The sequence below is a fragment of the Vombatus ursinus genome, unplaced genomic scaffold (genome assembly GCF_900497805.2).
Source record: "Vombatus ursinus unplaced genomic scaffold, bare-nosed wombat genome assembly UNPS02000580.1, whole genome shotgun sequence".
NCBI lineage: Eukaryota > Metazoa > Chordata > Mammalia > Diprotodontia > Vombatidae > Vombatus > Vombatus ursinus.
This window is the reverse complement of record NW_020940358.1, coordinates 7,966,459-7,989,063: the sequence shown is the minus strand read 5'-3', so window position 1 is coordinate 7,989,063 and position 22,605 is coordinate 7,966,459. Positions and strand designations below refer to the sequence as shown.

Genomic DNA, 22,605 nt, shown 5'->3' with positions numbered 1-22,605 from the left:
CCAGAGAGATTAAGTGATTTGCTCAGGGTAATATAGTTAGTAAATAGGGGAGCTGGGACTTGAACCTAAGTCCTCTGATTCAAAATCCATTGTTCTTTCTTACTGCACCACACTTCTGCCTTCAAATAGCTGAAGGCTTTTCATATAGAAGAGGTAGTAAGTAGACATTCTGTGTAGCTCTGGAGGGTGAGACTAGTGATATAGATGTAGCAGTGACAGGAGGGAAGATTTTGGTTTCACATAAAGAAGAGCTTTCTAACTGCCAGAAAGGATTGGCAATGGAGTGGGTTGCCTCATGGGATAATGCCCTCCCCATCACAGGATGTATTCAAGCAGGGACTGAATGACCCTCTGTTAGATATGTCATAGAGGATTCTTGCATGGGTTGGGAGGATAGACTCGGTAACCTTTAATGTTTCTTCCAAACTGAAGATTCTATAAATCACACTGGCTTCTATTTGAAATTTTATTTTTACAAAACTTCATATCATTTCAGTGGTAAGAACACAATACAGAATTGAATTTCATATCACAGTGTTTTGAATTGAGAAAAAATGTTCAACAGGAAGGGTTCTTGGATACTCTCCAAGCCTATGGACCACAAAGATTAAGAGAAAACCCAGAATTACTGTCTAATGCCCACCATTTTGGAATTAAGTGCACTCTACCTATTGATTCCCTTTTCTGATTAATTGTTAGCCTTGTCTGATTGGCTTGTCTATGACTTCTCTGCCATCTTTAACCTTCGTAAAATACATTATTACCAGACTTCTCCACTAGGTGGCAGACCCAGCCTATGAGGAAAAAAAAAATAACTTGTGTGCAGCATACAAGGCAGACCTTTTCTTATTATCTGCATCCTGGCTGCCCGGCTTTGAGCTATTTACAGAGGACCCTTAATCTGCACAATAGAACTGTTGCTTACATGTTGCCTGTAAATTGAATTGTGGAAACTAAGTCATTTCTAAATACACAAGAACATTTTAAACCTCTCTGTAGAGAAATGTGTCCAAGCAAAGGCTAGATGATACCTTTCAGGGTTGTAGTAGATAAAAAGCTCATGGTCTGTTTCAGGACAGGGCTAGGTGACTTCTGAGACCTCTTCTAATTATAAGCCCATGTATCCTTTTGTGGAGCCCAATTTGGTTCTTAACTTGTTTATTTTTGTATAAACCCAATTTTTTATCCAAAGTGGCCACAGCTGGCCATCATGTACCTCATTCCTCAGAATCATAGACTTTCAAAGTTAGAAGAGAGCTCAGAGGCTATCTAGTTTGAGCTGTACCCAAACAATGATCCTGTCTATAAATGCCTAATCAGTGGTCATCTAGCTTTTGTTGGAGTATCTCCAGTGAAGAAACTTTTTTTTAGCTTCTTGCACATTTATACCAAGATGTCCTGCTAGAACTTCTAACTCAACGTGGCCAGAATTGACCTCATCATTATCGCCCTCCCCAAAAACGTCCCACCTCCTAACTTCTCAATTTCTACTGATGGTATTTTATCCTCCCAGTCTTCCAGGCTGAAAACCTCAAAGTTAACTTTGACTGTATCCTCCTTCTACCTTCTCTGACAGAGTCCCAGAGAGATCTAGAGGTGAAAAATGAGAGTAGGAGGTTTGGCCAATGTAAAAATCCAGGGATCCTGAGGTTCCTAGTCCTCAGAAATACAGCCTTTACCAATAATGGCTTCATTTTTTGGCCAAGAAGATGCACTATCACATTGTGGTTTTCAGTGTGGGTTTAAAGACCTCATTGACCTGCCTGGTATTACACCCTTTATGGTCCAAGCCACATAGTTTAGCCCTTAGTTTGTTGAATTGAATTATATTGTATCTTCCATTGTTCACTTTTACCCTCACCTGAGTCTGGTTTCCCCAGTCAGACTATGAGCTTCCTGAGGATGAGGACGGAGTCTCCTGTCTCTCTTAGAATGTAGGCTAACACAGGGCCAGGGATATTATCATACACAAAGAAGGTGCATAATCAAGACTTGTTGACTTTATGGGAGAGAGTAGAATCCGTTGGCCATAACAAGGCTTTTGGATTATTTGTGGATTCCAGTGGTCCTACTCTCAAATGCTGCCTCTGGATAATTGAGAGTTGGTAGAATCAGTAAGGCACAGGGAGCAGAATGCAGTCAGTTTCTGAGGGCTGTCATGGGCTCCTTCTTTTGTAGAGAGATGGTAGGGTCTTAGAGTCAATCATTTCTGTCTGACCAGTGGCCACTGTGTTTCTGTTATTTCTTTCTTCTGAGAGGAAGGCAGGTGAATATCTCCAAGCTCAGAGAGCAGCAGAGATGTGAATACCAGGATCTTCCATTCCTTTTTTTTCTTCCCCTCTACTCCCTGTGTTCCAAGTTTACCTTGTCTGAAGCCTTGGACCATCCACCTCCCAGATCCATTCAATTACTATTTGACTTTTCCCTAAGGGAGGAGAAGATGCTAATTGCTGTTTCCAGAAATTACCACGACTCCAAGCCTGAAGGCTGGACACAAATGTTAGGCGAAAAAAAGTTCCCCACTCTGAGAGGAGGACTGAGTCTTAAACATCCTTTGCAAACCCTTCTGTTCCCAGGGCTCTTTGCTCAATCATCAAACTGCTTCTCCTTTATGTAAAACCTTCTAGCCATTTGCACAGTCCTCAGAGTTTACCATCAAAGATTGATTGTGTTCATTTTACTTAAAATAAGAGTGGAGACCAGAGGGGTTCCTGAATTTGTGTCATCTCTTTCTTGCTAAGGTGGTTTGTGCTTTTAGGAGCTAGTTAAAAAAATTTATCCCTGTTTACCCCTTCCCTTCCACACCAAACCAAGCCTTCATAATGCCCTCTGCTTGCCTTACTCTTATCCCCTGGTAGAAGTACATAGTAGTGTTGGAATCTAGGATTGGGGATGGGACTCACATAGTCCAAGACTGCTGGCACTTTGGGGTTTGGAGATACTGGTCTTGGTCACTTGGCCATTTTATGTCAAGTTGCTTTTTTGTTTATCTTAATGAAAACAAAACTTGCTGAATTCCCACTCATGGCCCACTCATGGAAGTCTCCTCCGAGGCCCCATTGCTTGAAGCAGGGCTGGGGTTGTCTTCTTCCTTTGGGCTTCCCTCTTCTTCAATCTGGGCAGAGACCCCTTTCACTCTCCTTTTTCCTCTTGGGGACTTCTTAGCTACTGTAAACAAGAAGCCAGACACTGGAATTAACATCAGGGTGGGGGAATCTTTCAGAAAAAGGACTATATAGGCCATCAGATGTGAGGGATACTGGGAAAAATGGACCCTAAGCTAGATCAGATCTGAGACCAGGGCTTGCCCCAGGCAAATTGCTGAGCAGGCACCCACTCACTTTTATTTCCATACATCTTCCTTACTGTCTAGCAATCCTCTTTTCCTATTCTACAGAAGTCTTGGTCTTTCTGGCAGTCCAAAGCAATCCATTCAGGCCTGTCTTCTCTCACTCTTTTCCAAGTAGTTTTTGCAAATTACCTTCCCAATCACAACTCCTAGGCTCTCTATATGGAAACTCTTGGCCAGATGTTAGGAGAAAAACCTTTGACAAATTAAGTCATAGTAAGCTGTGAATTTGATCCAATTCTTTCAAGAGTGTTTGGAGATAGGAGGCTCGTTAACTTAAAGAGCCCTATAATTGGTGCTGCTTAAGGTTGGAACAGTATGAAGAATCTCAAGCATTGTGGAGGAGATCTTTTTGAGAAGTGCAATCAGATGCCTTTCCCCATGTTTCCAGCCAATAAGCAGTAAGCATTCTTCTGGTTTGTGGAGGCATTTACTTCTAGAAGAACATTATCTTCCAGGAATGGAGGCCATGACACAGGGAAACATATCTTCTGGAGGTAGGAGTGAAGGAGCAAGAAAGGAATAACAGAATCTTTGCATTTTAGAGCTGGGAGAGACCATTAAACTCAGCCCATGCCTGAGCAGAAATCCCCCCCCCCCCCCCCCGAAAAGTACTAAATTAGTCTTGTTACTGGATTTTTTTTTTTTGCCTTTAATAATCAGTTCCCAATTTGGGGGCTGGATATGTGACCAATTGGATGGTCAGGTTCCAAAGAAATCGATGACAAGAAAACCCATTCAGTGTTCAAACTCCACTCAACCCAAGTCAATCTTATTTGGAGAACTCCAAAGGCAAAGGAGAGTCATCTTTCTGAAGATGACGCAAAGCACATAGAAGCAACCTAGTATGGTGGAAAGTGATGCTGGATTTGGAATCAGAAGACCTGCCTCTGCCACTTTCTAGCTGTGTGACCCTGGGCAGGTCACTTAACCTCTTTAGCCTCAGTTCTTCAACTGTAAAATTGGGGGGTTTGACTAGGTGACCTGTGCAGTCCCTTTGAGTTCTAAGTCTATGATATAGTTGGATTATCTGAGCTGGACTTTCTGATTATTTGGATTCTTGATAAATGAGCATTTATTGTTAAAAAAGCCTTTTGGGCCACCAGAAACATAGGGCAATGCTTTCTCTGGAAGCTAGGCTTATCCCTTTGGTTCGGGGTCCAGGCTGATTTTCTAGTAGCTTAGACAACTCCTTGTCATAAAACTCTGTTCCCTGGGGTGCGGAGCATCCCGGACTGGGCATTTTTCCTCTCAGATCATTCCATTTTCAGTGAGTCCTGTCATTGACTTACACGACATAGAGAAATAATACTTTCCCCTAGCCAGTTATGGAATAAGAGGAGTAGGGTGAGAAGCGTTTGTTTTTCTGCCTCTTTCTGCCTAGGGTGTCTGTGCAGGAAGAATTTTCTTTGAAGGTTTGCCCAACTTTGAAGTTGTACATAGGGGATTAGTGGCATTTTCTGGCTCCTTATGCTTCCTGTGTGGCAAGCCCAGGCCCTTCTATCTCAGGATGTAGGCAGCTACTTCCAGGGAGGTAATCTTTTTTGTTGCTACCTCCGAATTTAATTACAGCTCTTGTATCCAGAATCCCTTCAAACCAGGGGAAAAAAACAAAAACAAAAACAAAAACAAACACAAACCACTTGGGGCAGCTAGGTGGCAAAATGGATAGAGTGCAGGGCGTGGAGTCAGGAGAACCTGAGTTTAAATATGGCCTCAGGCACTTACTAGCTGTGTGATCCTGGGCAAGCCACTTAACCTTGATTGCCTCCAAAAACTCCCCCAAAACAAAACAAAACAAAATAAAAAAAACAAGGGCAGGGTGAAGATTGCTTGCTAGTAAGACATCAGAGAAGACTTCCTCACAGTTTAAGGTGGCACATACTCTGGGTGTAGATGACTGAAGGCAGGTAATTCTACTTTGTGGGCCCTTTCTCTGCAAAGATGAGCAGCTGTGGCACGGACCCTGCTTCGTTGTATGGTCTCTAGGGGACAGGTACGCTAGCTCTATGGGAGTCCCACTCTGGTAGTACACAGTTGTTGTTTTTTTCTCTTTTACTAATATTTCCATTAAATACAAGACAAATAAGAGGTAGTAGATCAAGGGCTGCTCTTGGAATCAGGAAGACCAGTGTTCATATCCAGCCTCTGATACATATAAGCTGTATGGTTGTTCAGTTGTTTTCAGTTGCGTCCCACTCTTCATTTGGGGTTTTCTTGGCAAAGACACTAGAGTGGTTTGCCATTTCCTTCTCTACTTATTTTATAGATGGAGAAACTGAGGTAAACAAGGTTAAGTGACTTGGTCAAGGTTACACAGCTAGTAAGTGTCTGAGGTCAGATTTGAACTCTGGTCTTCCTGATTCCAGGCCCAGCACTCTATGCACTATGGTGCCACCTAGCTGCATGGTAAATCACATAATTTGTCAGTGCCCCCAGAAGTTTCTAAGACTAGGTTACAGATGAGTTGCTGATCTCCAACAGTGAAGGGTGTTTCCACACTGGAAATTACCCACACTGATTAAAAATACTCATCTGCACTAAAAAAGAAAATATTTCAAATGCTCAAAAAGAAATAAAAAAACAAGTTGTAGGGTAACCCCAGGTCAGAGGCTGAGCCCATCTGCTATCCCTGTGCATTCAGGAAAATCCAGCATGACCAAGATTCCCCAGATGGAACCAGGAAGCTCCTGCCAGTACCCCATCCTGAATTGTACCAAAGCAAAGAACTGACTTAATAAACCCACAGCTTCCCCACCCACGGCCCCTTGGGGCCCATCTGTACCATTCTGCAAAACAGCTGGTTTGCATGATGAGGCAGGATGCAGCTACTGAGCTTGGGGCTGCTTAAAGCTTGGTCTTATCAAGGGCAATTTTCTGCTTATTCACCAGTAGGAAATAGCTGTATAACCCATGCCATTGTTGGAAAGTCCAACTGCTACAGCCGGTCTGGAAAATAAATAGGAGTTGCATAAAAGCTTTCTCCAAATGTCAATAGCTTATTGTGGAGTGGGTGGCCTCCCCTGTCAATCTATGTTTCTGGGTATTGCTTGAATAAACACTGAGGGACTCACATGTATTAGCTTATGTGTGAAAGAGGGCTCTTTTAGAGCCCTGGTTGCCAAGTCTGGATGGCTAACCATTAGCAGGAAGTTCCCTGGACTGGAGAGATATGTGGGGTTCCCAATGTACAGGGGACCGTGTCTTATCACAGGGAACTCAAACCCCAATAGTATCACCCTAGGCAAATGTTTGAGCAACATGAACTTCTTGTGGTGGGAACAAACAGTCAGGCTTCTCCCTCTGTAGCTCTTCCGCTTTTAAATGAAAGTTTGGATCCTAGTCCAGCAAGCTCAGGGTTTGGGCCCCAGGGTCCGGGGAAGGGGCCTGCGAGAGTTTCTGACACTTGATTTGGAACTTTTGTTACAGAGCAGGATAATGGTAGCGATGATGACAAAAAGTCTCTTTGTATGATATCTTTAACGTTCTGATCTCACAAACATTATTTCCATTCATTTTTTTCTTTCTTTTTCTCCCATAATGCCTTAAATTACTCCAGCTGTAAGTGACCTTATAGATCATTCAGGCCAACCCTTTCATTTACAGATGAGGAAACTGAGACCCAGAGAAAAGAAAAGGTGGCATGGCATGATGTATCCTGCTTGATAGAATGTACTTTCTTTGGGGGCCAGGACTGTCTTGTTTTTTTAATTTATATCCAGTGCAAGTGCTTATTAAGATGACTACGATGTATCAGGAACACAAATAAAAAAGTCAGACAATACCTGCCCTCAAGGCACTTACATTCTACCAAGGGGAATAGAATATATTCACAGTGCTTTCTAGCTTATGAAGTTTGATCTCACTCCTGGCCCAGTGTTCAACTGAACCTAGATGCTGTGCTGCCTCGAAGCGATTCAGGTGGTTTTAGTCACAGCTTTGAGGAGGCAGATGATAAGTATGTCCAGAGTTGCTGGGAGGTAAATTCAAATGATTAGAAACTAGAAATAACAGTTGCCACCTGAAGTCTGGCTCTCCATCTCCCCTATCATCCCCTCCTCTCTCCCATAATGCTCTTCACCCTCTTGGAAAAGCCAACTCTTTTGGCTGGGTTTATACCTTTACTCCATAGATCTTGTCCCCGTTTCCGTTTCTTGGGCAATCCCTGTATTTTATCTTTCACACAAAAATACCTTAGATCTTCTCCCTGGGCTTCTTGGTTGGTTCCTGGATCATAATTAGGAGGCACCTGAAGCACATGAGAGATATTGTTTAGGTTAGGACATAGCACTTTCTAATCCCAAGTCAGAATCATAGGGTTTGGAGCTAGATGGGTTAGAGATCATGGAGTCCAACCACCTCATTTTATAGAAGAATAAACTATGGCTCAGAAAGGGACACACAGTTAGTAGTTAAGCTGGGATTTGAACTCAGCTCCTCTGGCTTGAAATCTACTGCTGGTCCATTCTTCCCTTCATGTTATCTTCCCAGGTCATTCTCATTCTACCATCATCCCCTTTGGTGCCCCTAAGTCCCAGGTGGCAGAAACAAACCTCACTGTCTGAGGTATCCATCTCATCAGACTCTGGCTTTGAGGACTCAGCATGGTTGGTGTCTGTAAGGCACAAGAAAGAATGTCAGGCTCTTGGTTTTAGTGAACAATGGCTTAAAAGGTCAATTGTTTGTGTCCACATCTTATTTTGTTGCAATAAAGGGCCTTTAACTTCATCAGAATCACGTACTATAGAAATCCTCACTGTAACCCACCCATCAACTTGTTGGTGAGCCTTGACTTGAAGACCTATGACGAGGGAACCCATTACCTCCCAAGGAAGCCAATTTCACTTTTGGATAGTCTAATGGTTGGGAAGTTTTCCATTACATTTCCATCACATCGGGAAGTTTGCAACGCCTCTCATTTCCATCACATCACATAAGCCTAAGCTGGCCTCTTTATGGCTTCCCCTCAGTCCTTCTGGTTCTGCTCCCTGGGGCCAACAAATGATAAGGATAGGGATTGAGCTATGATTTTATAGGTTATATGCCTATAGGTATAAGGAACTTGAAGGTGAAGAAACTTTCTTTATCAGTGCAGGTAGGAACTTTCTCTTCAATTTATAGCCTTAGTGAATTGCCTTGAGCACTGAGAGATTAAATGATTTGTCTATAGTCACAATCTCAGCCAGTTTATGTCAAGGATGGAACTTGAACCCAGGTCTTCCTTAATTGGAAGCTGGCTCTCTATCCACTATGACAAGCCTAATCTTTATTTCATATGATAGTCCTTGAAAAGTCCAGCAGAGCTTTTATGTCTCTCTAGATTTTCTCTAGAATAAACATCCTTCAATTGTTTCTCATATGACATGGACTCAAGACTCTTTGCCATCCTAGTTTCCCTTCTCTGGACAGTCTACAGCTTAGCAGTGTCCTTCTTACACTGTGGAGCCCAGAATACTCTAGTGGTCTGACCAGGACAGAGTACAGAGGGCTGTCCTCTTCTTCCTGGAAGCTATGCCTGTCTTAATGGGGCCCAGAGCTAATGCATTAGTTTTTTAGCAATCCCCATTACATTGTTGACTCTTATTGAGATTGTGATCCACTAAAACCCTCAGATCATTTTCAGACAAAGTGCTATTTCTATGATCTTGTATTTGTGAAGTTTGAGTGGTCCCTGTACCAGTGCAGATCACATTGGATGGCAACCTTTGTCTCTATCCTTCTATAAGCCTTCCAAGTAGGGTCCACTCAGCATGAAGAAGGTCCTCCTCTAATTGTTTTGGTATGTCAGACTAGTTAGTGAAGTATAACATGCCCAAAACTGAATTCATCATATTCGCCCACCAAATTCTTCTTTCTTCTTAACTTCCTTATTCGTGAAGGTGCTTCTGTACTCCCAGTCACCTAAGATAACAACCTAGGTATCATCCTTGACTCCTCACTCTCTCTCAATCCCCCATCTCCATATTTAATCTATTGCCAATTTATTTACATTTGCAATACCTCTCATTTTATAGTTTTCTCTCCATTGACACTGTCACCTTTGACAATGTCTCCATTGATACTCCACCTCCTCTCCATTGATACTACTACCACCCTGGTGCTGACATATCACCTCAGGCCTAGACTATTGCAATAAGCTGCTTGTTGGTCTTCTTGCCTCCATTCTATTCTCCACTCAGCTGTCAAATTAATTTTCCCAAAGCACAGGTCTGATCATGTCACCTCCCTGTTCAATAAATCAAGTGGTTCCATATTACCTCTAGTTCCCTATTCTAGTTCTAGTTCTCTAAATTCCTTAGCACCACCAGAATGAAATATAAAATAGACTCTGACATTCAAAACCCTGTATAACCTGACTCCTTCCTACAATTCTAGTTTTCTTACACTTTATTCCTCCCCCATATACTCTGTGATCCAATGACATTGGCCTCCTTGCTGTTCCTCAGCCAAGACCCTCAAATTTCCAACTCCATGCATTTTTACCAGCTGTCCCCCTTTGCCTGGAATTCTCTTCCTCCTCACCCTCTCCTCCTGGATGGTTTGAAATCTCAGCTAAAGTCTCACCTTCTGTAAGAGGTCTTTCCCAGTTCTCCTCAGTCTTAGTGTCTTCTCTCGGGGATGTTTTCCAGTTTCTTCTGTCTATACATTGTTTGTACATAGTTGTCTGCATGTTGTCCCTCCTATCAGACTGTGAGCTTCCTGAGGGCAAGGACTGTTTTTTTTTTTAAACTCTTTCTTTGTATCAGTGTGTTGCTTAGCACAATGTGTTGCACATAGGAAGTGCTTAACTTCAATGCTTGTTGACTTTAATTACAAATTAAATTTAATTAATTACAAATAAACAAATTTAATTAATTACATTTAATTTAATTTAATCTCCCAAATAAGATTCACAATCATTCACAAGAGTTCAATCCAACAACCTCCACAGCAATAACTTTAAGTGTATGAAGAATGTTTATTATCCAGATTAATTGCAGTTGGATGAATTGCCCATTGAACTAGTCCAACAGTATGGACATTGAATTAGGTCTAGAATTTTAAGTAGCAGAAAGAATAGGATGGATTACCTTTGGAAAATTGCCCAGCCCTTTAAATGCCCTCATCTTCCCATTGAAACAAAAACCCACAAGTTAAGTCAACAAACATTTATTTGGTTCCTCTGTGTGTCAGGCACTGTGCTAAACACTAGGGAAAAAATAAGGGCAAAAATCAGTGTCTGCCTTCCAGGAGTTTACTCATGATTTAATGGGGAGAAAACATACGAACAGCAAAGTATTAGCATAACATAGACATCATAAACTGGAGTTAACCACCAGAGGGAAGGCACTAACATAAAGGAGAGCTGGGAAAGGCTTCTTGCAGAAGGCAGGATTTTAGCTGGTCCTTGAAGGAATCCAGGGAAGCTAGGAGGCAGGTATAGGGGCCATGGGGCAGTGAAATTCTCTGAGTTGACAGACCTGAGTGTCTTGATAGAGGAACAGCAAACAGAGTCACTAGATTGTAGAGTATGTAGAGGGAAGCAAGGTGTAAGAAGACTGGAGAAGTAGGAAGGGGCCAGATAACGAAGGGCTTTCAAAGTCAAACAGAGGAGTTTATATTTGATCCTGTGGGTAGTAGGGAGTCCTTCAATGAGGGAGAGGGAGGGACATTATGAGACTTTCACTTTAGGAAAATTAATTGGACAAATGAGTAGAGGATGGCCTGGAGAAGGGGGAGACTTAAAACAGTGAGACCGGGCAGCAGGCTTTTGCCACGTTCAGGTATGAGGTGTTGAGGGCTTGCACCAGAGCAGTGCTGTGCCAGAGTAGTCCGCCAGCCACATCCTCCCCAGTGGACTATAGGCATGCACCAGCATACTTGACCAAACATTTGAAAACAGTTGTCTTGTCACCCTTGAATCTCTTCTTCTTCAGGTTAACTCTTCTCAGTTCCTTCAGCTGGTCTTCAGATAGCATGGTTTCAAGTACCTTTGCTACTACCTGGTGTCTAACATCAGGATGTACTCCAACTTGCCAAAGTAATGACTAAAATGAACCCAGAACTGAAACTAATATTCCTGACCTCCCTGGTTTCAAGGTAAAAATCTCACCTTTTGCAAGAAGTTTTCCCCACAAGATTTAGATGAACTGATGCAAAGTGAAGTAAGCAGAACCAGGAGAACTATGTACTCGGTAATAGCAATATTGATGATCACTTAGCTTTTTTCATCAGTACAATGATACAAGACAGTGACAAAGGACTTAGGATGAAAAATGCTATCCACCTCCAGAGAAGGAACTGATGGAGTCTGAATGTACATTGAAGTATACTTTTTTTTACTTTATTTTTCTTGTTTTGTTTTGTTTTTTTGTTCTGTGTTTTCTCTAACAAAATGACTGACATGGAAATATGTCTGCATGGCTGCACATGTATAATATATATGGAATTGTTTGTCCTTTTAAGGAGGGGAAAGGGGAGAGGGGGAAAGAATTTGGAACTCAAAATTTTTAAAAGTGAATATGTTTTTACATGTAATTGGAAAAAAACCCAAAATAAAAAATGTCTTTCCCATCCCCACCCCTTTAATGCTAATGTCTTTCATCTGTGGACAACCACCAATTTAATTTATCTTGTATATATTTTGTGTCTGTAATTGTTTTTGTGTTGTCTTCTTCATTAGACTATGAGTTCCTTGAGGGCAAGGATTGTCTTTTGCCTTGCTTTGTATTTCCAGTGCTTAGCACAATGCCTGGCACATAGTAGGTGCCTCATAAATGCTTATTGACTGATTGACTACTTTCATTCTTACTGCATAACCAGCCCACCTACCTTTCCAGTCATCCATGTCCTAGATTATATCTGGTTTCATTCATAACCAGAATGTCAATATGGACGTGGTTCAGTTCCTCCAGCAATATGTCAGTTCATTGACTGTTGGCCAAATAGCCCACATTAAGAATATGAACAATTAAATTAATGTTTGTATACTGTATAAGAACTGTGTAAACAATACCTTCTGTACCTTGCTTTATTATTATGGAAGCTGAAGGGAGAGAGGAACACATAAGACTGAGGACTATTTTGTATTTTGTCTATTTCTTGGGTCTCAATGCCCCCCCCCCCCCAATAGTCATCATTTATTGGGATGCCAGCCCTCTGGCAATGCTCCTCCCTGCACATAGCTAGGGCAGCGGATACAGTGTGTAGGTTCATAGTATATTTAGAGGATAATAACAGTTTTTTCTCTGTTTCATCAGGATATAGTGCTTCATAGTGGTTTGCAAAATGTCTCAGAGTGAATAGAGCCTTTACCAGCAATAGTCTCATTGAATCTGTACTGAAGTAGACAGGATAGAGATAATTATTCTAATTTTACAGTCACTTTTCCACCACCCATCTTTTAGGGGATCCAGCCTTGCTCTTTTAGACAACCTACTAGCCTGGAATAAGATTCATCCTTCTCTTGGGGAATATAATGCCAGGTCAAAGAAAGTACAGACTTTCTTTGTGACAGCACTGAGGAGAGGAGTTCCCTCATTGACATGTCATTCACTGACACCTTGGTGCAAAAGAATATACCACCCCATTCTTGAGAGCAGTTTTTGATGTAGGCAGAGGGAGGGAACCTGAATAACAAGGAACAAAGGCCCTGGGCCCAGGAAAAGGAGTCTAGGCATGTCAAGCTTTCCTGATTTCCCAGTTTGCCAAGGGTCACCTTGGCCCAGCACTAGGCCTCTCAGTCACACCTCCACCCCAGATCTCCTGATCTCCCCAGGATCTTCTTGCTAGACCCAAGGCTCAGTTTACATAGTGAGCTGGCAGTGGCCAAAGCCATCTTAGGCCACATCTCTTGATGTGACTCCTGGTCTGGCTCCCAGGAAGTGGGCATGAAGGGAGGTGATTCAATTATAACAACATGGGGAAGGCTCAGAGAATGACTACAGTTAGAAGGGAAGAAGTAGGAGGAGGATTCTAGAGTCTCAGTCACATGCAGAAATCCAGAGCTGGAAGGGCTTTCAATGGGAATCTATCCTAACTCTTCCCCACCAACTGGGCAAATATCTAAACCACTCAAGCTACCCTCTAATGAGTTGTATCTTGGTTCTGTAATAACATAGCATTTGTACAATACTTTATATATTTTCAAGCAATTCTACTTATATAAAACATTCATTCCTTTCTGTCATCTTATCTTCCTAGTACCCATGTGAGATGGATTTATTCCTTTTCCCATATTACAGATAATGAAACAGAGACTCACACAGGTAAATTGTCCAAGATCAATGCCCTTAATGATACTACCCTGAACTACTTTTCAATTTTATCAAGGTCACTTTGAATCTTAACCTCTGCAAATTTGTGAACCGTTATTCTCTATGCCATTCATTATCAATAAGCAGATTGAATAAGGGGGGGTCCCCAGGATTTGTCCTTTCTGGTTGTCACTCCATGGGCTCACCATAACCCGCTAATAATACATTGTTCTCAATGGCATAGATGCAATAGTACTATAGTTAGCAAGAATATTGGCTTTAAATCAGGAGACCAAGATTTTCATCCCAGCTCTACCATTTGCTTTTGCGTTACCTTGGGCAAGTCATTTTACTTCTCTGAGTTTTTTTTTTTTTTTGGTGATGTAGTTGGGGTTGAGTGACTTGCCCAGGGTCACACAGCTAGCAAGTGTCAAGTGTCTGAGGCCGGATTTGAACTCAGGTCCTCCTGACTCCAAGGCCAGAGCTCTATCCATTGCACCACTTAGCTGCCCCTATGTCTCTGAGTTTTAGCTTCCTCATCTATAAAATGGGGATAATTATAGCTGTACTACCTAGAAAGGCAACAGAGCATATTGGGTAGAGGGCTGAACTGAGAGTCAGGAAGACTTGGGTTTTAATCTAAGACTTATTTGTTAATTGATGGTCATGTTGCTTGTCTTTCTAAGGTTCAATTTCCTCATCCTTAGAATGGGAATAATACCTGTAGTGCCTGACTTATAGTGTTGTTGTAGGTCAGATGAAATAATATGTGAAAAGTACTTTGCAAACTTGAAAGTTCTAAATAAGTGTCATAAATAAATGTCTAAATAAATTCTTATTATTACCTACCTGTAAGCTAAGGTATCCAGTGAGGTGATGTATATAAATTGCTATAGAAATATAAATAATTATTATTACTGTGACATCCTCAAACCATATCAATTCTTTTATGGATATGATATAATCTTAGGATCATAGGATATAGAGCTTTAAGAGCCCTTAGAGATCACTTAGTACATTTTATAGCTGAGGAAACTGAAATCTGCAGAAGAGAAGATGGCTGTCCATGGTCATCCAGGGAGTAAGTGGCAAAGACAATACTCTTTAAGCAATTATTTTACATTTTAGCAGAAGACCATGGTTGGGAGAGGGATTCAGAACTGTCCCAGAGATGGAAATATAATCTGAAAGTGCAACAAGCAATGAATTTTTTATTGCAATCCAATCAATATGCTAAATTAAGCTATTTAAATATAACAACTAACATTTCCATAAAACTTTAAAGTTTGATATATTATCACATTTTAGCCTCATATCAACCGTGTAAGGTAGGTGCTATAGGCATTATTATTTCCATTATACACATTTGGGGCAGCTAGGTGACAGAGTAGATTGAGCTCTGAGCCAGGAGTCAGGAAGACCCAAATTCAAATCCAACCTCAGACACTTACTAGCTACATGACCCTGGGTAAGTCGCTTAACTTCTGTTGGCCTTGGTTTTCTTATCTGTAAAATGGGGATAATAATAGCACCTATCTCCCAGGATTGTTGTGCAGATCAAATGAGATAATAATTATAAAGTGCTGAATACAATGTTTGGTACATAGTCAGCACTATATAAATGTTAGCTAGTATTATTGGGAAGTTGATGCTCCTATAGGTTAATTGACTTGCTCAGGATAACACAGCTAGGAAGTGTCAGAGGTAGGATTCTGAACCTAAGTTTTCCAGACTTCCAGTCCAGCAATCTGTCCACTGTGTCCCCTTATCTGTTATTTTGATGTCACATACTAGGAGGATTACCTGGTTGACCATCTGCTTCTTGTTTCCGGAGAGACAACCTCAGTCTGATTCCTGGTTCATGTTCAGCCTCATTTGAAGCAAGCTTGCTGGAATGATGACCTTGTGGGGATGGCATTCGCTCCTAGGAGATAACATGGAGGACAACAGTATTTAGCATCTCTTGTGCTCTGTATGCTTTTTGATTTAAGCTGCAGATTCCCTCCAAATCTGGGGCTTAAAGAAGCCCTCCCTGGGTCCCTGCTATGCCAACCCAGGTTCCAGAGTGGGAAATTCCTGGGCTTCAGACCCAGACGATATTCCTGTATTGTTCCCATGCTCAATCATATTTCAAGTACCATTCCTTGATATGTATTTTATAAGTTTTTCATGGGATTTTACAAGTCACAAAACCCAACGCCTAATTTTTATAGGTGATAAAACAGATTCACAAAGTAAGTGGCAGAGCTGGGATTTGAACTCGGGTCTTCTGACTTAAATTCTAATATTTTCCACCTATGTCATATTGTAACACTAGGTGACTTTTAAGTACCCTCTTTAAGGACGAGATGATCCCCAAGGGTTTTTCTAACTCTGAGGAGCTAAGCTCCTTCGGCTTTTGGTTTTCATCATTTTGCTTTTCATTGATGGGGTCATTTTTTAAAGGAGCCCTGTGAGACATTGTTTCAGGCACAGAAAATTTTATTTACTTAAAGAACAATCAATATAATAGTCTAGAAATCAAAGTGCACAACTTAAGAAATTTAGAAGCCACTGAAGGCCTCTAAGAGTGTTTTTTTTTTTCTTTTTAATTTAAAATGCTCTCATTTAGGTGGGGGTAGTCCCTAAACCCCTAAATCCCGTACCTGTTATGGAAAAGAGAATAAGGAAGGTGACAAGCAATTAACACTTTTTCATACAGTGTATATAGTTCTCTAATATTTCCTGTGTGGCAAGCTTGTCTCATGATTAGAGAGATAAGGAGGAGACTTCTCATGTGCTCCCCAAGGACAGTGAGCCTGTATTCTTCTGAGTACAGGTACTACAATTCTGAGCACACAGGGATGGGGTGGGGTTGCAAGTTGTGGAAAAACTTGTTGACTTACTGATCAAACAGGCCAAGAGGAACATAGGACTTGGAGTCACAAGACCTAGGTTTTATTTCCATCTCTGTCACATACTAACAAAAAATCAGTTAAAAAAAATCACTTTGATTTCTTTGTCTGAAAACTGCCTGTTCATATCATTTGACCATTTATCAATTGGGGAATGACTTGTATTCTTATAAATTTGACTCATTTCTCTATATATTTGAGAAATGAGGCCTTTATCAGAGATACCTGTTGCAAAAATTAAAATTTTTTTTTCAATTTTATATAATCAGAATTATCTATTTTACATTTTGTAATGCTCTATCTTTTTTGGTCCTAAATTCTTCCCTTATCCAAAGATCTGACAGGTACATCATTCCATGCTCTCCTAATTTGCTTATGGTATTACCTTTTATGTGTAAATCATGTGCCCATTTTGTCCTTATCTTGGTATATGATGTGAGATATTGGTCTATACCTAGTTACTACCACAGTTCTCCAGTTTTCCCAGGAGTTTTTGTCAAATGAGTTTTTGTCCCAAAAAACTTGGATCTTCAGGTTTATCGTATGCTAGATTACTATGGTCATTTACTATAATGCATTGTGTACCAAATCTATTCCACTGATCCACCACTTTATTTTTCAGCCAGTACAAGATTATTCTGATGTATAACCCATATCTTATTTCTTACCATCCCAGAGAGGGGGAAGGGAAGGGAAGAAGGGAGTATTAGAACTTGGAACTTAAAACTCTAATCCCCCCCCCCCCCCCCCCCCACACTTAATGGTATTTTATTTTTTCCAATTATACGTAAAGATAGTTTTCAACATTCATTTTTATAAGATTTTGAGTTCTAAATTTTTCTCTCTCCCTCCCTCCTCTCCCCCCTCTCCAAAAGAGCAAATAATCTGATGTACGTTATATAAGTACAATCATGTTAAACATATTTCCACATTAGTCATGTTGTGAAAGAAGAATCAGAACAAAATGGAAAAACCACAAGAAAGAAAAAAACAAAAAACAAAAAAACAAAAAATAAGATGAAAATAGTATGCTTCGATCTGCATTCAGACTCCATTGTTCTTTTTCTGGATGTGGATAACATTTTGCATTGTGAATTTTTTTGGAATTATCTTGCATCATTGTATTTCAGAGAAGAGCTAAGTCTATTACAGTTGATCATCGAAAAATGTTGCTGTTACTGTGTACAATGTTCTCCTGGTTCTGCTCATTTCACTCAGCATCAGTTCATGTAAGTCTTCCCACATTTTTCTGAAATCTGCCTGCTCATCATTTCTTATAGCACAATAGTATTCTATTACATTCATATACCACAACTTGTTCAGCCATTCACCCAATTGGTGGGCATCTTTGCAATTTCCAATTCTTTGCCACCACAAAGAGAGCTGCTATAAATATTTTTGTACATGTGGGTCCTTTCCCCTTTTTATGATCTCTTTGGGATACAGACATAGTAGTGGTTTTGCTGGATCAAAGGTATGTAGTTTTATAGCCCTTTGATTATGGTCCTCAAAACTTAAAAAAAAATGTTAAAAATTGTTTTAACATGTAGCTGGAGAAAAATAAATAATATTTTAAAATTACTTTAAGATTGACAAAGCACTTTCTTCACAGATGCTCCTATGAGGTAAGTAGTATGTTATTTTCATTTTACAAATGAGTAATCTGAGACTAAGAAAGATGAAATTTCTTGTCCAAGATCACACTAGTAAGTAGCAGACCTGGGATTTGAACATGTCTTCTGACTCCAAGTCCAGCAAGACTAGCTGTATAACATTTTACTTTATGTCTCATTTTTCTTCACTATAAAATTAGTGAATTGATCTATTTGGCCTCTCAGATCCTTCCCCTCTGCAGGTCTAAAATTCTGTTATTCTATGATCTAGGTCAAAACTACAAGGGGATGGGTCTTAGACCCCAAGCAAACTTGTGGATGAATTGGGTGACAATGGAGCATGGCTTGCTATGGGAGCTTGGAGTGGGGAAGGGAAACCCCACTTAGAATGCCCTCTCCTCTTCTTTACTCCTCTACCTATCCTTCAAGGTTTGAATCTTCCAAGATTACTCAGGCCCACACTCAACTATCCATTCTCTAAACTCTGATTGTGCCTGGAGTTCATACTCCATATTTTACCACTTAATTGCTCTCTGTTTCACAAGTGTCAGTCTTGTTTTCTTAGCTAAACTGTGAACTCCTTGAGGGCAGAGTGGTGGCTTTCCTAAACCACACTTGAATAAAACTCTCCTACAATATCCTCAACAAATGCTCAAGTCTTTGCTTAAAGACTTCTAGGGATGGAGGGGACCCACCTACCTCCAGAGGCAGCTCATTCCATTTTTTGGATAACATTAATTATCATGAGATTTTTCCCCCTTATATCAAGCCTGATTTTGCCTCTGTAACTTTTAACCATTGCTCCTGTCTTGTCCTCTGGATCCAGACAGAAAAATTTAAACCATCATCCAAGTGATAGCCTTTCAAATACTGGATGACAATGTTCCAAGTCCCTTGATATAAAATTCTGTTTTTCTTAGTATCACCTTGTCATTCTGTCAGCATCCCTGCTACTTGCCTTAGCTACAGATAACCAGCCACCCGTGTGATATGACCTAAGGATGCTATGAGACAAAATTCTGAAATGTATTATAAAGGGATAGTTTGTGGACCTCTCAAAAAAAGGAGCAGTGATCATGAAAAGTCAGAATGACTCTACCCAAAATGAGGTTATTTAAGAAAAAAACCCTAGCAGCTCTTTTTATGGTGGCAAGAAAATGGAAAGAAAGTATATGCCCATTGATTGGGGAATAAATGAACAAGTTGTGTAAATGAATGTAATGAAATATTATTTGCTAAATAATATTTTAAAGAAATGTTTTAAGCATTTTAAGAGATTATAAAATGAGCAATTCAGAGAAATGTGAGAAGACTTGTATGAATTTAGGCAGAATTAAAAAAACAGAATCAGCAGAACAATATGCAGGACCACAATAGAGTTTTGAAAATGCTAAAAGATAGCTTAATGCATAGTAAGTGAAATGACCTATATTGTTTCCAGAGGACAGATAATGAAACATACTTCCCTTTTTCAATAGAGAGGTAATGGACTATGGGTGCAGGATGTTACCTATTCTGGCAGATGAGGTCACTCTGTAGGTTCATTTTGCTTACCTGTTTTAAATTGTTACAAGGAAGGGCTCTATCATGAGATGACAGTGACGTATAAACCAAAAGGCATTAATAAAACATATAAAAAGGTCATACCACACTAAACTTACTTGCTTATGTGACAGGGTTATTAAAGTAGTAGATCAGGGGAATGTAGTAGATATGATTAACTTAGCTATTAGCAAAGCAAAATTTGATAAAGTCTCTTAGGTTATTTTGTGGAAAAGGTGGAGAAAGATAGGCTATTGGGGGGGGGCTGCGGCCTTGAGGCCACATGTGGCCCCCTAGGTCTTCAGGTGTGGCCCTTGGACTGAATTCAGTAAATTAGGTGTATTTGGAAGTGGTTGAATGACTAAATCCAAAAAATAGCCATCTTGTCAATGTCATATTGGAAGGAGGTATGCAGGGAGATATCTGTACTTGGCTTTATGTTGATAAACTTTTTTTTTCTTTTTTAATTAATGATTTGGATAGAGGTTTACCCAGAGGCTGCAGATGGCTAAAGGGAAAAGGGTTACCTTTCAAAAATAGGCAGACAAGCCAGAAGGAGAGGAGCACTAATTTTCTGCTCTATTCAATTAAATAAATATTGACAAATATTGAAGCTATGGGAGGTATAGAAATAAAAGTCCTAGAGCCTGTCCTTAGAGTTTGCAGTCCCACAGATAAACTGAATATAGAAAAAAAGAATATTAAAGGCAGCCTACTGCCTTAAAAAAAACTCCAGAGGCTCCTAGTTTTAGGATAAAATATTTGTTTGGCATGTAAAACTCTTTACAAGGTGTCCCCTTCCTATCATTTTAGTTTTCTTACACATAAATCATCTCCTGGCACGTTGAGGTCCAGGCTTACTCACTGTTCTTTACACATTATGCTCCATGTTTCATCTCCATGCCTTTATACTAGACTATCCCCTCTGCTTGGAATGTTCTCTTCCTCCCCTCTACCTCTAGGAATCCCTGGCTTCCTACAAGATTCAGCTTAAGCAGCCTCCTTCTGAGGCAGGTCTTTCCTGTCTCCACCCTCCTCCCCTGCCACTCCTTCTCCTCCTACTATGCCTTGTATAGTGTCTACTTTGCATGTATCTTGCATATGTTTATTTTTGCCCACATTATCTCCTCCATTGGAATATAAGCTCTTTGAGGTCAGGGAGTATCTTTATACCCTCCAGTGCTTAGCAGAATACCTGGCACTTGAAAAATGAACAGTTGTTTGCTTGTTGATTGATTTGGAAGGCAGTCTCTGAAGAATGTAGACAAGATAGAGAGTAGGTAGGGAAAGACCAATGTAGGCAGCAGGGTCCAGGAAGTCTTTCTAGGGAAGTGGATCTTGAGCTGGAGCCCTGGGGTGGGAGGTGGGGACGGTCCAGGGCTGAAGAAGGCTTAGCAGGGAGGAGAAAGACTGAGGCCCTTGGTGCCTCAGCTCCTGGATGGACAGGCACCAATCACTCTAGTCTGAACCATCTGGACAGCTCTTTAGCCTCAGCTGAGCATACTAAGGCATGTCAGAGGGCACAGGGCACTCTGTTGGCAGGCACCACGGCAGGCTTCTTGATGTCTGTCTGAAAGCCAAAAAATACTCTTGAAGGGTGGCATGTGCTTTGGGGACCCCTGTGCTCCTGCTCTGTGGAGCCTGCTTTGGCTTCACAAAAATCACAGATCCTGGTTTGTTTCAAAAGGCAGGTAGTTATTGAGTAATCTTTCTGGGAGACATCAAGGTGCCTGGGGCAGTGCTGGAGCCCCTCCCCAGGTGGCTCAGAGAATTTGAGAGTCACTAGGCAATAAACTGAATTTGTCACCTGCATCCATAAGAGTCAGACTGAGGCCACTCAGATTATTGGGGGTAGAGGGGAGGGAGAGGAAGAGGTAATTAAACCACAGTAGTTCCCTTAGAAAGAATAAAGGAATGAACAATCATTAATGCATCAGTGGGGCTGCTAGGCTTAGAGTTAGATCCCCTTTTATTTACCTGTGCTGTGCTGGCCTTTGGGAGTCTCCATCCTATATTCTATTCTCTCTCAATTTCTTGGAGTAAACACACCTAAACCACAATGTAAATGTGTTTTCCTTTTGGTTCACACAAAATGAGAACTGAAGTTAAGAATGTTAATGGTGAAATGAAATGTAGGTTATGCTTGGAGATTTCCTCAGAGCTTAAATTCAGAGTGGAGCCAAAATACAAGCAGAATTCATGATAGAATCATGAAATGCAATATGTACATAAGCATTTTACATTCTGAGAGCCCTACTCAGAGCTTAGAAAAACCTGGACCAAGCTAAGTGAAGGGACTAAGGAAAAAGGCAAGGGTAGGGGAAAAGGCAAATGTTTGTTGTGTTTGGAACAATTTTCTAACTAACCTACCTAACAGGTGTCAAAAATCCTTCTTTCACTACCTACCTACCTTTAATAATGCAATTAAACACCTCATCTCATGAGGATCCATCTTCATAGCTTCATGTGGAATAAGCATCATCTACCCTGATATTCATTACTGAGAAAATTTATTAAGGCATTTTGAAAACTTTGGGCACCATATAAATGTCAGCTATTGTTATTTATTATCATCCCACCCCTGACCCTTATTTTCCATGTTAACCTGGGCAAGTCACTTGCCTGCTATGTGACTGAGTCAATTTCCTAAGACTTACCTGCTATGATACAGATAAGTTAGATGACAAGTTTATCAGACTTTGAGATAACACAAAGCTAATATGATTAGCTAACACACTAGGTTACAGAAGATTCCAGAAGAACTTGATAGGCTAGAGTACTGGGCTGACTTTAATAATATTAAATGTGAAGTCTTATTCTTGGGTTAAAACAATCAACTTCACAAGTACAAAACGCAATGGTGTGCCTAGATGGCTATTAATCTAATACTATCTAGGAATTTTGGTTCATTGTAAGTTCAATAGGAGTCAACAGCATTATATGGTAGGCAAGAAACATAATAAAAGCAGTCT

General features: G+C 40.6%; 1 protein-coding gene across 2 annotated transcripts in view; it reads right to left on the bottom strand.

Annotated features, from left to right (window-relative positions):
- Positions 1 to 490: 490 nt before the first annotated feature.
- The window catches only part of RBBP8NL (RBBP8 N-terminal like), a 70,694-nt gene continuing 48,579 nt past the window's right edge, over positions 491 to 22,605 (bottom strand). For both annotated transcript variants that reach the window (XM_027848909.1, XM_027848900.1), the window contains 4 exons: positions 15,388 to 15,508; positions 7,903 to 7,964; positions 7,469 to 7,598; positions 491 to 3,168 (listed from right to left, as the gene is read on the bottom strand). In XM_027848909.1, the coding sequence (XP_027704710.1) occupies positions 3,023 to 3,168; positions 7,469 to 7,598; positions 7,903 to 7,964; positions 15,388 to 15,508 (459 nt within the window). In that variant the 3' untranslated portion in view covers positions 491 to 3,022. The remainder of the gene's footprint in view (positions 3,169 to 7,468; positions 7,599 to 7,902; positions 7,965 to 15,387; positions 15,509 to 22,605) is intronic.